The sequence below is a fragment of the Eulemur rufifrons genome, chromosome 24, assembly GCF_041146395.1.
Source record: "Eulemur rufifrons isolate Redbay chromosome 24, OSU_ERuf_1, whole genome shotgun sequence".
NCBI lineage: Eukaryota > Metazoa > Chordata > Mammalia > Primates > Lemuridae > Eulemur > Eulemur rufifrons.
The window spans coordinates 17,479,112-17,497,879 of record NC_091006.1 but is presented as its reverse complement, the minus strand read 5'-3'; the positions used below and the strand labels follow the sequence as shown (position 1 = coordinate 17,497,879).

The 18,768-nt window shown below is 42.5% G+C and overlaps 1 protein-coding gene across 1 annotated transcript; it reads right to left on the bottom strand.

The window, feature by feature from the left end:
• Window positions 1–592: 592 nt before the first annotated feature.
• Window positions 593–17,095, bottom strand: ZFP28 (ZFP28 zinc finger protein). Its single transcript, XM_069457079.1, has 8 exons — window positions 16,852–17,095; window positions 16,330–16,421; window positions 9,661–9,787; window positions 9,387–9,482; window positions 7,513–7,676; window positions 6,762–6,876; window positions 6,365–6,460; window positions 593–2,369 (listed from the first exon to the last, which is right to left on the bottom strand). Exons 1-8 carry the CDS (start codon window positions 17,057–17,059, stop codon window positions 664–666), a joined length of 2,604 nt encoding a protein of 867 aa, XP_069313180.1. The 5' UTR covers window positions 17,060–17,095; the 3' UTR covers window positions 593–663.
• Window positions 17,096–18,768: the final 1,673 nt, after the last annotated feature.

Sequence of the window (18,768 nt, the reverse complement as noted above, 5' to 3'; positions counted from 1 at the left end):
CAAGTGACTTTAAATAGCCAAATCTTACCAAGTTCTAACTCTTGAGTCACATGTCAGTTTTAACTTTATGCATAGAAATCTTGCACCATTCTGATTTTTTAATTTGTTTATTCCAGGTGGCCTATTCACTCATGTTCTAGACTTTCTAAGGCTGCTGTCAGATACATAGTAAAGTTTAATTTTCTCACCGAAAAGGTCATAGCACCTTACAACCATGTAGATCACATGGAAAGCCACAATACTATCTTGGCATTATGGAATTAAGTTCTAAATCAACATAGGCAAAACCTCACCCATTCCCTGAAGAACTCCTGTTCCTGATCTAGACTCTCGTCTCTCCTGAACTCATTGTTCTGCATCACTTTTATCAGAGCTGACTATGATAACTTTTCAGTGTTCAAAAACAATGTTTTTAAGAGAGCTGGGTTTACAGAATGCTTAATATGGACCAAGCACTGTGCTGAGCACACCTTATGCATTAGCTAATTTAAAGAAACTACAAGTTTTACATGAGGAGTGAATAAATTACATTTACACTTTAAAAGTCAACCTGACTGTGATGGGAAGAACAAACTAGTAAACAATGAAAAGAAAACAAAACAAATGGCAGGGAGAGGGACCATTAAACTATTGGAGTAGCTGAGTGGAAATGACGCCTTGAGACTATGGTGATGGGAGAGAGGATGGATTCCAGAGAAATTTGGGAAATAGGTCCACAGGATTTGACGTGGAAGGTAAAGAGGGGCGTGTTGACGACTCCCCAGTGTGAATTCGCTGATGATGAGCTAAGTGCACAGTCTGCCTGAAAACTTTTCTGCTTTTCTTATAGTTATAGGATCTCTCTCCAGTATGAACTCTCTTATGTTGATTAAGGTGTCCTATTTGGATGAACGTTTTCCTACATTCCTTACATTCATATGGTTTCTTTCCAGAATGAATTCTCTGGTGCACACTAAGGGACTGACGGTGACTAAAGGCTTTGCCGCATGCACTACATTCATAAGGTTTCTCTCCAGTATGACTTCTCCGATGACAAATAAGGGATGATTTTGTCTTGAATGCCTTCCCACACTCAATACATTCATAAGGCCTTTGGCCAGTGTGAAGTCTCTGATGTTGAGTACAGGATGAGTTATCACCGAAGGCCTTCCCACATTCCATACATTTATAGGGTTTCTCTCCAGTGTGAACTCTCTGATGTTGAATAAGGTGTGTGGTCTGACTGAAGGCTTTACCACATTCCTTACACTCATATGGTTTCTCTCCTGTATGAGTTTTTTGATGCTGTGCAAGGTGAGCCTTCTGGGTGAATGCTTTACTACAAACCTTACATTCATAGGGCTTCTCTCCAGTATGAATTCTCTGATGAGTGGCAAGCTGGGAACTGATGCTGAAGGATTTCCCACATTCCCCACATTCAAAGGGTTTCTCCCCAGTATGAATTCTTAAATGACTAGCAAGGTGTATATTCTGTCTGAAGGCTTTCCCACATTCTTTACATTTAAAAGGCTTTTCTCCAGAATGTACTCTTTGATGTTGAGTGAGTGATGCATGATGGCTGAAGGCTTTTCTGCAAACGTCACATTCGTACGGTTTTTCTCCAGTGTGAATCCTTTGATGTACAGTAAGGGATGAGCCATACCTGAAGGATTTGTGACACACATCACATTTGTAAGGTTTCTCTCCGGTGTGAATTCTCCTATGTTGATTAAGCCCTATGTGGTCACTGAATGCTTTCCCACAATCGATGCAATCAAAGGGTTTCTCCCCAGTGTGATAGTATCTCCAGTGACGAATGAGGGATGTGTTCTGTATGAAAGCCTTCCCACATTCAATGCACTCATAGGGCTTCTTGCCAGTGTGACATCTCTGATGTCGTGCAAAGGATGACCCATCACTAAAGGCCTTTCCACATTCATTACATTTATAAGGTTTCTCTCCAGTGTGAATTCTCTGATGAACAGTAAGGGATGAGCTCTGGGTAAAAGTTTTCTTACATTCATTACATCTGAAAAGTTTTTTTCCTGCATAGATGCCTGTTTGTTTTACTACAACTGAATTTTTTGGGAAACTTTTAACTGAATCATGATTATGAACTCTTTCTTCTGACTCTTGCAAATAGAACCATCTTCCAGATTTGTTATACATACGCTGTCTTTCCTTAGAATGGGTTTTGTTATGAGTACTTGGATCTTGCCTGAATTGTGTCTCTTGACCTACAAGCTTCCTTTCAATCACATGCTCAGAATCCCAATTTTCTCTGAAAGTGGAACACTCAAGTTTAGCATTTGAGATTCTGCCTGTTACCACATCAGCATATGAGTCCTGCTTTGGAAATAATTCCTGGGTCTCACATATAGATTGCTGGCCTGAAAAATATCGAGAAAACAGATTTTCATTTAGTTACATCAGAAGAGTAATGAATTGACAGACTATGACATTCACTGTCTTTATCTCTCTCCTACTCCCTGTCTGTCCTGCTTTGGATGCCAGAGCAGTCACCATTAAATGCTATCATCGGCCGGGCGCGGTGGCTCACACCTGTAATCCTAGCACTCTGGGAGGCCGAGGCGGGTGGATCGCTTGAGGTCAGGAGTTCAAGACCAGCCTGAGCAAGAGTGAGACCCCGTCTCTACTAAAAATAGAAAGAAATTATATGGACAACTAAAATATATATATATATACAAAAAATTAGCCGGGCATGGTGGCACATGCCTGTAGTCCCAGCTACTCGGGAGGCTGAGGCAGTAGGATTGCTTAAGCCCAGGAGTTTGAGGTTGCTGTGAGCTAAGCTGACGCCACGGCACTCACTCTAGCCCGGGCAACAGAGTGAGACTCTGTCTCAAAAAAAAAAAAAAAAAAAATGCTATCATCATATCACAGGAGTTTCAAAGGAACATGCCAAAGCACAAAAAAGACACTGTATTCTTTGACATTCATTACGATTACCTGAAAGTCCAATTATTACTCTCCAACTGGAAAATTGTGTTTCTATTACGCATATTTGATGCATCTGAACAACAGCTACATTGCCAATGGATTAGTGAAGCTCAGTATTCACATGAAATCATTTTCACACTTTCCTGGTTACTTCACAAGTATGAAAAATCTGGCCATTTCAAACCAGGGCCTTGTAATTTCTCTTTTTATGGCAATAAACTTTTTCTGGCTTTATTGAAGTATAATTGACAAGTAAAAATCGAACATATTTAAGGTATAAAACAGGATGTTTTGATATACATATACATGGTGAAATGATTATCAAAATCAAGCTAATTATCATAGCCATCACTTCACATAGTTACCATTTTTGTGTGCAGTGATACTTATGATCTACTCTTAGCAAATTTCAAGTATACATTATTATTAACTATAGTCACTATGCTGTATATTAGGTCCCTAGAACTTACTCATCTTATAAATGAAAGTTTGTACCCTTTGACCAACGTGTCCCCATCTCTACCAGCCTCCAATCCCTGGTATTCAATATTCTATTCTGTTTCTGAGCTTGACTTTTTACATTCCACATATAAGTGACATCAATAGTGAGATGGGGTTTCACTATTGCCCATGCTGAAAAATGGTAAATTTTATGTATACTTTTCCACAATAAAAATATATAAATTAAAAAAACAAACAAACTACACAGCAAAAGATAGAGAATAAAGAGAAAGGTAAGGAAGAAAGAATGAGAAGGAAAGAGAGGAAAGGAAGGAGGGGGATAAAGGAGAAAGAATTAAATAAGTAACAGAAACAAGGCCAAATATGTTATGTGGTTCAAATGAGAATGACACATCTATTTTTTTTTTTTTTTTTTTTTGAGACAGAGTCTCACTCTGTTGCCCAGGCTAGAGTGAGTGCTGTGGCGTCAGCCTAGCTCACAGCAACCTCAAACTCCTGAGCTCAAGCAATCCTCCTGCCTCAGCCTCCCTAGTAGCTGGGACGACAGGCATGCGCCACCATGCCCGGCTAATTTTTTCTATATATATTTTTAGCTGTCCATATAATTTCTTTCTATTTTTAGTAGAGGTGGGGTCTCGCTAATTGCTCAGGCTGGTCTCGAACTCCTGAGCTCGAACGATCCGCCCACCTCGGCCTCCCAGAGTGCTAGGATTACAGGCGTGAGCCACCGCGCCCGGCCGACACATCTATTAATTAAAAAAAAAAAAAAAAGCTAGGAGTGAAACAAATAAAAAACAACAAAATAAATGATTCTATAAATGAAGACAATGCCGAATTTAAACTACAATGTAGTAAGAACCACCATATGCAAACTTATAGACCACACAAAACTGGGGAAAATTTTATCAAATTTATAAAAAAAGGATTCATATCAGTACTATATAAATACAAGAAAATATATGACCCAATACAAACTTGGGTAATGAGTATAAACACCATTAACAGAACATGAACTCTAAATGGATTTAAATGCATATATTCTCACCATCACAAGTAGTCAGGGAAATGCAATTTAAGTAAAACATGAATTTTCACTCAACAGCTTGGTAAAAATAAAGAAAAATACAAAATGCCCATGTTGCCAGACACAGTATGTCCTCACTAGTGAGTGGGAACTAATAGATGGGCACACTCAGGTACAACACAATATAAAGGACACGAGAAACCCAGGGAGGAGGGCAGGAGGGAGGGTGTGAGATAAAAACTTACCTGTTGGGTACAATGAATATTACTCTCGGGATGAGCACACCAAAAGCTCTGACTTAAGCATTATACAATGTATCTGTGTAATAAAAACACTTGTACCCCCTTAATATTTTGAAATAAAAAACCCAAAATATCCATATTGATAATGATGTCTTATAACAGTATTTTCATAGATTCTTCACCAACGGTATACAAAATATCCATGATACTTTAAATAGATTATGGTATATCCATATATTTTAATACTAGATAGCCATTAAAAATGAAGTAGATGTATAAGTATCAAACTTCTAAGGACACAGAAGGAGAAATTATATCAGAAATAATATATTAATTAGACTATATGAAAGTTTTAAAAAATTTAAATATCACAATTTTAAAAGACCTAATTAAAATACTCTAATTACCATATGTGAAAAATAGTTTCAGATAATACATCAAAGAATTAGCATGTTTATTATCTATGTAGAAATCATGAGACTGTTAAGAAAAACATTTCACATACAGAGAAATGGGTACAAAGGAAGGATATTTTACAAAAAGACAAAGAGAAAAACCAAATTTAGGGGAAAGTAGTCAACCCCTTTCATAATAAATAATTTTAGACTATATTCTTTCAATAAATTATGATCATGTAAATACTCAATGCTTTGAGGATGCAATTAAACCCATACATCTAGTCATTGCTAGACTCACTAAAAACAAATAACATTTTCAGAGCCTAGCAGATGCTCAATACAGCAATCCCCAAAATGTATAGTTTTCACTTACATAGAGAAACCTATTGGAAGTATACCTTTAAAACCTAACAGTAATGGCATATGCAACACAGAATGCATATGGAAAACTCATGTGTGTGACTGAATATACACTATAATTTCTATCCTGTGAAAAATGTGTTTACCATGACTTGAAGGGATCTGAAGTTTTCACATGTTAATATGTTGCAATAATGGGTCATGGTTTTCTATTATTTTTCCAAACAGGTAAGAAAATTACATTTTCTACAAACCATTATTGTTGAAGGAAATTTCTTTTCCTTCCCCTGTGTATCAAGGGGAAAAGACCCTCTACTTCCGTCTTCTTGCAATATGACATCCACCCACCCTGTCCTGTAGAAACATAGGAGCCACTGGGAGTAACATCTCCTTTGTCTCTGTAATGCCCTGTTTGAAATTCTGCACACTCTACCCCACATGTTACCCATAAACACGTCTTATTCTCTCCATTACAGAAATTCTGTGATGGTTTATACACATGTGTAACTTTCCCTGTCTCCAATCACCTGCTGATAACCAAGCAGAGTGGCTCAGTCACATAACTTTCAATTCATGGTTCTTACAGGAACACATGCCTGATGACATGAATGGGCCACTTCACCAGAGAAGAGAAAACCCTTGGAAGTCAGCTCAAAAGTACATCGGGGTCAGGAAAAGGTCACCTAAGGAACTGAGAGGCTGATACACGTCAGTGGCCAAGAAAAGAGGGAACACTCCAGGGAAATGGGAGTTACTGGAGAGAAGGGGGGAAAGGAGGAAGAGAGAATCATTTTGAAATCCCAGAGCTTGATATTCTCTCCAGACCCAGAGTGCTTGGTAAAGTTTTCTATGGTACATTAGAGAGGATTCAGCCTCTTTGATAAAAGCTGAACTGTCCCCTGCAGTGGCTCTTCCATGCCAGGCTCTCCCACACTCACCTGAGAACAGGCCTCCTGTCAGCGCTTGTTTCACCATCCAGGGCTCCTTCACTCGCTCCAGCAAAGATACCAAGTCTGGCTTGGAAACACACTGCCCTGCATAAGTGAAGAGATGGGGTTCAGTCATACTCTTGGCATTCTGTTGATAGAACAGTGTTACTGCAGGAAGAAATATAAAGATGAGTAGGATTTGAAAGGCATCAGAGACGACGCTTCAAGCACAACAAAGATACCAACTTTCAACTCTACAAATGCCCAACTCTTATTTTAGGAATCAGGAGCAAAAATTCAGGCCAGCACTTCAGAAGACCCCCACCCCCACCCATAATTCAAAACTGAAATATGAAAATGGGGGCTTCCAAAAACAGATTCAGATTTGGGAGAGGAACATCCTTACCTACTGAACCCCGGTCACCATGGTTCTCCCATATCACATTCTTACAGAAACTCTTCTGAGCTGGGTCTAGCTGCTGGGAGAGGTCGACGGCCATGTTAGTGACATGCCTCAAGCCCTGGAACGGTACATGCAAGTTTTTGATCAAACCATGCCCATGAAACCACCTAGCCCTCGGGGGGTGGGCTGTGTCCACACACTGTGAAAAATGCACTCTGTACCAAGAAGTGTGACTTAGGATCTGAGTAAACCAGATCACATGATGAATGGGCCCAATTATATCACATATGTTTGGGGGGAAAAAAAGAGAAAAATAGGACAAACTGTTTCTGCTGTGGAGAATTTGTAACTCTGCAGAGGATGAATGTATACACAGTATGAATTTTTTAACACTGACTGATGGCTTTCCCACATTCAATATGCATTATTCAATAAGTCCACAGGCTTTTTCTCTTGTATGAAATCTCTGATGAAAAGGAAGAATTGACATCCCGTTCAAGGTTTTCTTACATTCATCACAAGTCAAATATTCCTGACCTAAATGAGTATTTTTGCAATTCATTACAACTCAATTTTCCCTCCACTTTTTTCTCATGTGTATCAAGATAACTACTCTTTGTTCTGTCTGTAAGAAGTATCCTATTCAAATGAAAACTTCTCCCACAGTTATTGTGGTTGTCTCTTTCCCCAAGAAAGGTTTCTTTATGAAAGATATTAATATTTTCTCTTGCCTGAGGTTCATCTCCTGACTTACCGGCTGTGTCTCAAACAGAGCATCATAACCCCAGTTTTCCCCTAATATAGAGTACTCCAGACTATAGTTCATGAGTCTCTCTGTAATCACTGCCCGGGATAACTTCTCTTCACAGAAGTCCTTCTTTAGAGGTAACTCCTCGGTCTCCCGCACAGCATTCAGGTCTGAAAGATATGAAAGCAAGTATCTCTATTATTATGTGCTAGTATGAAGGAAAGTTCCAAAATGTAACCAAATGAAATAAAACCCTCAAAAAAGCATATCATTTTGAAAACTTTTTTACATGACCAGGAATATTCAGCCAACCTTACCTTCTTAAATCTGTGTAGATGCAGTCCTAAAGCATACAATAAAAGCTTTCCCACCTAAATATTGAACAAGTAGTGTATATTAATATCATATTTTTAGCAGAAGACTGGAAAAAAGAAGTTAAAAATCAAGAGGTGAGAGAGCTCACAAAGGCTTAAATCTAAAATAAATGTTGCTAATATTAATATAAACAAAGAGGAAGTGGTGGCTACCAAGAAAACTGCTATCTGATCCTTATTTCAGTTTTATTAAGTAAACTCCCTTTGACTCTTTCTACATTTTACCCATCTAGCAAAAATTTCATCTCTATTTCTATATGCCTCCTTTCCTAGTACAATGCTAACTAGTAAAAGTCCAGATCCCGGCCTTAAAAATGCCCATCTTCATAATTAACTAGAGTCACAAGAAGAGATGAATGATATGCAGGAGGCAAAACAGTTCTAGCTCATAAAACTAGTTCAAAGAATGTGATTTACTATGATGTTAAACTGAAAACGTGAATTCACAAGATGCCATTCTGGTTCTCCTGTGTGATGCCATGACCCACGGGAGTCATAATTTATAACTGGGAACAACCTGTCCAGTTCTATCAACATGAACTTTTCTTGTGAAGTGTGATGTGAACAAAGACATTTTATAAGATTTTCAATTCTTTAGAAATTGTTAAACATTTCCTATTATAATAAAACCTCTGAAAGAAATCTATAATTCTGATTCCTTGTCTTACTTGATAATTTTCTGTTTCAGAAATAATGCTGTAGTTGAAATCTCTCTATTCCCAGTGTAAATATCGCTGTAATATCTGTAAGCATATTCCATCAAATCCAAATCCGTGTTCTTTTCTTCTGAGAGCCAATAACACGACTGTATGTCTGCACCAGACATCCACTTGACCCAAATCTATTACAGCCCAACCCAAACTCATCTCCTAACCTACCAATCTCTTCCTTCTAATGTTTCTATTCAAGGGTCTAGTCTCATTCCATTTTTCCCTGGCTTAAAACTGGAATGATTTTTCTTCCTCCTTATGTCCCTGTTGACACTTGTCATACATAGAACAGTTTCTACTTCCTTTAAGCTGCGTGTAGATCTGTCCCAACCCTCCATGAGAGGGTTTATTCTTCAACGGCTGACGCTCGCCTCACCAACCAGCACCTGGCAGCCTTACTCAAAGCCAAAACTCCGTCCTCATAAGTTAAAAGAATAAGTCCGTAAATGAGAGTCATTTAATCAAAGACAAATGAGACAGTAAAAACTACATCAGAATCAGCCAAAGATTTATTTAAACAACTGAGATGATTCTGTGGGTCTGGAAGGGGTGGAGGGGCATGGAAAAAAGGGGTCCAGAGCAGAGAGAGGAAAATAAGTCATCTTTGAAGTGGGGAGCAAAGCTGGAGAAAAGAAATGGGGGAGAAGAGAAATGTGGGGAGCCCATGCTAAAGCCGCTTTGGTTTTCCCTCTGGCCAGAGGCTTGGGAAGAGGCCTAGGGAGAGTCTGCTGAAGACGGTGTCTGAGGAGCTGAGCTGTGCCCATAGGGTCACCCTACCTGGTTCTCCCACACTCACCTGGGCACCCACCTCTTGTCATCTTTCTCTTCGCTGTCCAGGGCTCTTTTCCTTGTTCCAATGAGGAGATCACAGAGGGCTTAGAAACACAAAGTCCTAGACACATGGGAGGAAACAGCACAGGGTCATGCTGAGGGGCCGTGCAGACTCCAGATGCAGTCCCCGTGCCTTGAGGGAAGAGGGCAGAACACAGCTCGGTAACCAAGGAAGGAACATCTCAGTCATGGCAGTGCGCAGGGAGGGAGGGAGGAGAAGGGGCAGGGAATGCCCTTACCCAGCGACACCAGGTTCCTGTAGTTCTCCAGCATCACCCTCCTGTACAGGTTCCTTTGCATGGGGTTCAGCCACTCCCACTCCTCTTGGGAGAAATCTACAGCCACATCCCCAAATGTCACCAGGCCCTGAAATGACATATCCACGCTCCTGTTCAACCAGTGCTCATGCCCCACATGACTGGGGGTTGTTATAAAAGGAACTGTGTCTCCCCAAATTCCTACATTAGAGTCCTAACCCCCGGCACTTCTGAATGTGACTGTATTTGGAGATGGGGCCTTTAAAGAGGTAAAGTTAAATGAGGTCATAGGGTGAGACCTAATCCAATCTGGCTGCTGTCCTTATAAGCAGCAGCAGCAGTACCAGGGATGCACACACACAGGGAAAAGGCCACGGACACGGGGGAGAAGGAGGCCGTCTGCAAGCCAAGGAGAGAGGCCTCAGGAGAAACCAAACCCTCCAGACACCTTGATTTCAGACTTCCACCCTCCACAGCCTTGGGAAAAGAAATTTCTGTTGTTTCTGCTGTTTAAGATACCCAGTCTGTGATATTTTGTTATAGACCTAGTGAACTAACACAGGGGTCTAAGGTTACCTTGTCTTCATTTTGGGTTGCAGACTATATATTCAGTGATTTGGAGATCTAGATAGTTATTGGATAGCTAGCCTCAATCTTTCATGAACTCCAGAGAAAAGAGAAAAATACAGAGTCAGCCCCTGCCTTTGGAGAACTTGTAGTTTGTGGGGGTGAAAGTAGGTACACACACAAAAAATTTGACATCAATTCAAAACAATACATAATGAAGGCTAAATTGCTCTCTGCACAACAGGTACTATTCAACATGGGGACATTCGACACTCGAGTGGGCTAGAACAGCACAAGAATTGGAAAATAAGCTTAGAGATGAACCTCGAAAGATCAACACAACAAAGCCCGACACTGGGTCCTAAGGATTCCTACTTTTATCTTGAGTCTTCATTAGATGTCCATTAAAAAAATAAATAAATAAATATCAAAAACCTAACAATATTTTTTTCTAAAATAAAAATGAGTGCGATAAGAAAAACACAATAATGCTTTTAATGAATGAAATGCTTCTAAGAACCAAGGTGCCGCCTCGGAGAGGTTGGGACACGTCAGGGGGTGGCGTCATGAGCACTCTGCTCACAGGCTGGCGCACCAGCAGCACTTTCCTGCCCCACTGCCAAGGGGATGCCATGCAGCCGCTGCCTACAGATTTTTATGTAGCAGATTTTTATGATTTCAGCATACAGTTCTGATACATTCCAATGTATTTTAAACATTTATTCAATTCAAATGCTAATCCCGGGAACCTGCTGTAGCTAACAGAAGGCAGATTTAAGTGACTAGCAGCTGCAGGATTTTCAAAGTATTAATGTAAACTCAAATCAACAAGTAAAAAGTCAGACTAACCCAAAGGCTGAACTCAGACCATGGCACTCGTCAGCTCTGAAACCTCTGTTGGTGACTTAACCCCTCTGTGCCTCAGTTCCCTAGTTGTAAAGTGGAAAAGTCAACAATACCATCCTTGCAGATTATGACTTGGATTAAACGAGGCAACATGTACGCAGCTCATAGAATGTGCAAGGCAGGATGCGAGTGTCACTGGTTCCAATCCTAAATCCATGCTCCTTGGTTGATAAGTCTTGCACATTTTTTTCACATTTTTTTCAGATATTCAAATATTTTTCAAATATTCTTTCCCAAATGAAACAAATTATGCTATCTTTAAAGAATCTTTATAACTCTGTTGATACAAGTGGATATGGTGTCCATTTTTCTAGCATTTGCTACAATTTTGTCATTGTTAAGAAAACTAGAATTTGGTGACTCCTAAAGAGAAGAAAATAAGTTCAAATATTTTCTTCTACTTGGCAACCTTTTCTTTTTGGTTTTGATTTTTTTTCTTAATAAGAAATGTCCCTTCTCTACCTCTCTAATCCCATGTTGTAGAGGGGCCCAACATTAACAATATGCATATATCCTTCTGAGACATTTTCTGTTTATACAGATAGCTATTTAGGTACAGGATCAATGACTTTCATTTGCAAATGTCTTTTACTGTAAATAATAGCAGCAATAATAGATGACAGCACTTACAACACTCTAGAAATAATTCCATACTCTTAAATATTAGCTTATTCAATCCTCACAACAACCGTAATGGTCAGAACTATTACTCTTCTTATTTTTACACATGAGGAAATACCAAGCTGTACTTTGCCCAAGATCAGTCAACAGCGGAGCCAGGATTTCAACTCAACAGTCTGACTCCATAGTCCACACTCTTAGCCTCTATGTCAGAGGTCAGAAAAGTTACTCTGCAAAGAGCCAGAGAGTAAATATTTTAGGCTTTGTGCACCATACGCCTCTGCCACAACTAGTCAGCTCTGCCACTGTGGCACAAAAGCAGTTGTAGACAATATATAAACGAACTAGTATGTTGTGCTACAATGAAACTATTTATGGACACCAAAATTTGAATTTCATTTAATTTTCACGTCTTAAAATACTGTTATTTTTATTTTTTATTTTTTTTTTTACCATTGAAAAACGTAAAACTCACATGTAGCTCATGGGCCAAAGAGAAGTGGTGGGCTGGGGCTGGACCACAGGCTGTTTTTGCCAACTTCTGAACCACATCACACACTTTGTTTTTAATGTACACCATCTAAGGGTCTTGCCTGTAAATTTCTTTTTTTTTTTTTTTTTGAGACAGAGTCTCACTCTGTTGCCCAGGCTAGAGTGAGTGCCGTGGCGTCAGCCTAGCTCACAGCAACCTTAAACTCCTGAGCTCAAGCGATCCTCCTGTCTCAGCCTCCCGAGTAGCTGGGACTACAGGCATGTGCCACCATGCCCGGCTAATTTTTTCTATATATATTTTTAGCTGTCCATATAATTTCTTTCTATTTTTAGTGGAGATGGGGTCTCGCTCTTGCTCAGGCTGGTCTCGAACTCCTGAGCTCAAACGATCCGCCCACCTCGGCCTCCCAGAGTGCTAGGATTACAGGCGTGAGCCACCGCGCCCGGCCTTGCCTGTAAATTTCTAAAGTTATCATCATGACACAAGGATGCTGCCAGCTAACACTATTAAGTCCTTGCTATGTGCCAGGTACCTTGCTCTAGGCACTATGCATATATTAATTAATCCTTATAAGAACTGTTTGAGGCAGGTCCTATTATCTTCCTCATTTTACAGATGAAGAAAATGTGATTGTTTAACTTGCCTTAAGGTTGCACAGTGATTAAATGCTAGAGCTACCATTTGAACCCAGAGAGTCTGGCTCCATAGTCCATGCCTATAACTGTTTTGTCACTCTGCTTCTCTTAAAATGTTTCACCCTGACAACAGCATTAATACTTAATATTCATTCTCTCAGACAGTGAAACAAGGTCCACTAGGAAATAACATGGTTTTCAGATCAAACAAGACAAACTTTCTTTAACTGATGTCTGGATCAACCTGCTTAATTCAGGAGGGCAGAAAACATTCTCAAATGTTCATGCCCTATTCTTATTTCTGTTGCTGCAATATAAATAGGTAGATTTCCAAATGGGTTTCACATTTTCACACTATACCACAGAGAAAACATTATATGGCTACAGAATCTGCAACTGATAAAAGCATTTGATTCAAAGATTTAACTCATCTTAATATACATATCAGCTGGGCATAGTGTGCTCGCAGTCCCAGCTACTCAGGAGGCTGAGGCAGGAGGATCGATTGAGCCCAGGAGTTTGAGGCTGCAGTGAGCTATGACGACACCACTGCACTTCAGAATGAGGGACAGAGTGAGACCCTGTCTCTAAAAATATATATATATACATGTATATATATATATATATGAGATAGAGACATTATAAAGATGCAAACCAACAAAAAACAAAAGCAACTATATCCTTACAGAAAAATGCTTTCTGTTAAAATTTTACAGGAAAAAAAGGAATAAAAAGTACTTCATAGAAAAAAATGCATTAAAAAGGTGTTTTGGTTCAATTCAAACCAGTTAATTTTTAAAACATATGAATAAAAAGTCATTTGGTAATAATTATTTTTCTTGGTGAAGTTACTTTTTATCAAAGCATGACTTCTAGCTTTTAAGGCACTATTGCTGTCATATCCAAAAATTATTTCATAAGCATTCTGATTTCACATAAGTTGGGGAAACCCTAATCCACCACAAGGGAAGGAAACCTTATGGGAATATATTCATAGAATAATCAGGGATGACGCACATTCTTAGGACTAGAAATGATTACCCTAACACTATACTAAACAGCAAAACATTGGCCACAAAAGAACTTTAAGACTACATTCAAACATTCATCCAACAAATATTTTCTGTATCAGGTACTGAGGCAAAACTACTGAAATCCCTATGAAGTAAGGGAATGAAACAAGAGAAAACAAGATATATTAAGTGAAATACAGTTGACCTTTGAACAACATAGGATTGAACTGCACAAGTCCACTTACACATGGATTTTTTTCAACCAAATGTGGATTAAAAATACAGTAGTCTCAGGATGCAAAGCCAGTGTATACTGAGGGCTGACTTTTCCCATCCATGGGCTCAACAGGGCAGACTGCAGGACTTGAGTATGCACAGATTTTGGTTCACATGGGGGCCTGGAACCAATTCCCCATGTATACCGAGGGATGACCATAGGTAGTATGTTGAAAAATGTAAAAGAAAAAAGTAAAGCAGGGAAGAGGAATGTGAAGAATTGGGGTAGGAGGCTTTGAATTTTAGACAGGGTGATCAGGAAAATGAGAAGGCAATTCTTGAGAAGGAAAAGAGAGCCACGGTAGAACGTAGTAGCAGACATAAGAGGTAAGAAGGAGCCAGGTCACCGAGGGCCTTGTCAGTCACTATAAGGATTTTGGCCTTTATCGGGGGAAGCCTTTGGAGGTTTTGAGCAGAGTGTGACAAGAGGTGCCATGTTCAAGCAGACCCTTCTGGCTGCCACGTTGGGGTTGGTGACAGGAAGGTAGCAGAAGCAGGAGGTCACAGGAGCACAGAGGCAAGAGATAGGAGGAAGTGGACACAGGTGCCAGGGGCAGGGGGGTGGGACGTGTAGCGAAAACCATCAGATTCTGGACACAATTTCACAATAAAACCGACAGGATATGGGATAAGGGATAAGGAAGGGAGGGACGAAACAAGAAAATAATCACAAGGCTTTTGGACTAAATAAGAGCATGAAATTGCCACAAACTAAGATGGAGACAGCTAAGGGAGGGGCCCGTTGATAGGGGAATCTCAGGACTCCAGTCCTGGACAAGAGGTTTGGGTTGCCTATTAGACACCCACATGGAGGAGCAGAGTAGGGTTCACAGGCCTGGGCTCAGAGGGGAGGTCTATGCTGGCAAGGTGAGGCTGGAGGAAGCCAGCACATGGGTGGGTTTTACAGACAAGAAGCAGGCTGGTCTCCCCAGGGGAAGTCACACAAATAGAGAAGAAAGGGCCAAGAATTGGAGGCACACCAACAGTTCAAGGTCAGGCAGACAAGGAGGAACCACAGCAAAAACCGAGAAGTCAAGACAATGGGAAAGTCAGACAAGTGCAGTGTCCTAGTAGCCAAGGGGGAAAAGGGGCTCACTGGAGGGCAGGGATGAGCTATTTCAGGGATTGGCAGCCACCTGTTTCTGTAAAGTTTTACTGGAACACAGTCCTACTCATTCATTCACATATTGTCTCTAGCTGCCTTAGCTCTACAAGAGCAGACGCAGTAGCTGCAGCAGAGACCTTCACATCCTAACATACTTACTACCTTGGCCCTTTGTAGTGAAAAGTTTGTCAGCCCTGAGCTATTTCAAATACCAATGAAAGTCAAAAAAGACTAAGAATCGAGCATTGCATTTGGTAACATGAAGATCACCAGTACCCACTGAGGAGCAGTTTGGGTAGAACAGTTGGAAACTGGTTCATATATTTATGAGCCAGCTATCATGTTTATGAGACATGGCCTACAGAAACAAAACTATTTACTAGCATTTTTAGAAGCCACAAAATCAAGTGGGAAAAAGAAAGCCTTTCACATTGCACCTCCTCTCCCTAAAATGCTGTCCTTCCGTATTGTGCCTACTACATGGCTTCTTTAGCTTCAACGTGGGTCACAAATCACCTCCTTGGTAATATACCCTCCCCTTCCTCCACAGGAGGCTGGAAGCCAGGCGCTCCCTCCAGTCCACCCTCCTGGTACTTGCCCTGCATTCTAGAATCTTGCTTGCTTCCTTGGCCTTCGGTTGTGAGTTCCCGGACAGCAGGGGGCGGGGCTTAGTCATACGTTTCTCCAGCGCCTGGCACAGAGTGGGCCCCAAACCAACCAGGTACAACACGACGGTCCCCCAGGAGTACATTTCCACTTCATTAGAGTCCCTCTGAGAAAAGCGGCACAAGAGAGGGGCTGAATCATCCTCATCCATCAAGAACAAACACTGACTGGGATGAAGAGAAAGCAGGGAGGGAGGCCCTGGGCAGTTTAAACCTATCCCTGTAGCTAACCACTCACCAGAATGTGAGAAAATGGAACCAACGCCCAGAACAGGTCTCTTAAACTGACAACTTTTCAGAGAAAATAACCTCATTAAGCCCCAAAAAGCAAGGCTGCATTTCAGAGAGGAGAGAGGAAATGCCAACTCACCTGTGACATGGCTTTAAGGTCAATTCCTGTCCCGCCAGTCTCCTGCTTGTGGCTTCTCTCCTGGAGAAGGGCAGTGTCCCTGCAAGGCAGAGCTGCAGACGGAGAAAGGAGTAGCTAAACACCAGGTCTACACCATGCCCCCAAATCACCAGCCTAGAAACGCCCCTTCCTGCAAGAGCAAGGCGGGACCATTTTTAAAGGGGCAGGTAGGATCTGTCATTACCCTAGCTAGGGGCTGCCACAACGTTGGGGGTAGGGGGGGGTCTCTTCTCTCTAGGAGCCTGAAAACAGGGAGGTGTCTGGTTAGAGTGACCCTGGGCCAAAGTCCCTCCTACTGCTGTTTGATGCTGACTCAGATGAGCCTCCGAATCTCTGGATTCCCCCCAATCCACCAGCCTCGGAGACCAGGGACGCCGTTCTCCAGCACCTGGTCCCCGGGAGCCCAACCCCTCCAAGATCTCCCCCTGAGGAGATGAATTCGTCACTGCCCACCTGGCCAGGCCCGACACCTGTCAGCCTCACCTCTACGCCCAGGCCCCGTGGTCACAGCTCCTCGCCGGCCCTTGGATGTGAGGCCATTCCCTGAACGCGGCCTTCCCCGGGCAGGGCGGGCGAAGGCAGCTGCAGTCCCCGCAGTCGGGCCTCGGCCCGCCCTAGGCTTTGTTCGGGGACCGCCTCGCCCCGGGAGGGACCCCGGCCTACGGGCACCCGCTCTCGCCGCCCCTCGCATGTCACCCGAGACGCGCACGCACGCCCCGGGGCTGCGCGGCGCCCTCCAGGACGGCCGCTCGCAGACACACACCCCAGCTACACCCGCCGGCCCGCCCCGTGCCCGCCCTGCGCGCTCCCGGGGTCCGCCGCCGAGCCCCGCCCCCGCCGATCCCGCCCCGCCCCCGGCTCACCGCCCCGCCGAGCCCGCCCAACCCCGTCCCTTCCCAACCCGCCTACCTGCTCCCGCTCCGCCCCCGACGCACGCCCCAGCCCCTGCGGAGCCCGCCCCGCCCCCGGCTCACACCCACGGCCCACCCCGCGCCCCGCCCCCGGCCCGGCCACAGCGCGCACCCTGCGCCGCCGGAAGTGGGCGTGCCCTGAGCGCAATGCCCGCCGGGAAACGTAGTCCCTACTAGGGAACTCAGGTTGCCCAGCGCGGGTCCTTTCCTCGCCCCGGACCGGTCGCTCCCGGTCCCAGCTGGACCGTGGCCACCCCCTTGGGCCCGGCTGGAAACACAGGCCGCGCAGAGATATAGAACCACGTCCCAAAGGCTTCTGGGAGTCGGAACTGGATTCGGAGCGCGCACCTGTAGCTGCTGGACGAACGGGGGCGGGGCTTATGGCAGGGGCTGTGATGCAAAGGGCTATACCATGGACTCGAGTAAAAGATCCAGTTTAGTTTGTAGGACTGAGAGCAGACTTTTTATGGCATCTGTAGAAAGCCCAACAGAGGAGTCTCATTCAAGGCCCATGTTTCTCCTTTTGAGAGACATTTCTCAATTTGCCTCTAGTCTATGTTGGAGATTCAGAACCAGACCACAGAATTTGACCTAGCTGCTACAGATGCACTTAGCAAGAAAGTGTCCCAACAACAGGTGGAAGAAATACATCTGGGTCCAGGCAACAGTAGGCTCTGAGGGTGCACCTCATTCTGCCAGTGCCTACCACCATACACTGCTGTCATTCCCTTAACCAACTATTGACCTCAAAAAGTCCCCAGGACTTGGAAGTCTTTCTGGTCCAATGATGTAACAAGATTGTAACTGTTTGTCTTATGTTGTATTTAAGAAGGGTCATACCTACTCCTTAGTGTTGGGGAGTACAAGGAATAACAACTTCTTCAGTATGCTGTAGGTTCAGCAGTACAAATCAGGAATAGAACCTAGCAGGAACATGAGTCAGGTCAGGTCTATAGAGCAGAGCAACAGAAACTTATATATCATCTTTAAGCTGTGGCCAAAGGAGACATACTCAACTCCCTCCTGCATCTCAAGGAGTACCCAATTTGATTAAAATGAACCATGCACTCACAACTAGCAACACACACAAAAGTTCATGAAATAGCATGAAAATACCCCTTCCCCCTAAAGCAGCCCAGGGAAGTGTGTGTGCAGGGTTTCTACTTGTAAACAAAAATAAATGATACAAATGTGTTTTTGAAAATTTATAAACTTTATGTGGTTGTAACTATGTGATCATATTCCGTAGTTATGAAAATTACATTTTGATTCATAAACTGAAAGACATCTTTTCAGGAACTACATAGTAATTTACTGATTTTCCATAACTTATCAATTTACTAGTTTTAGACATTTAAACTGTTCCAAATTTTCACAATTTTATAACAGATATGCTGATGCATCTATGTTTCTGCACTTGTGCTTTTTGAGAAGATAAATTCCTAGATGCAGAATTGTGACAAAGGGTGATTACATTAAAAATGCTGAC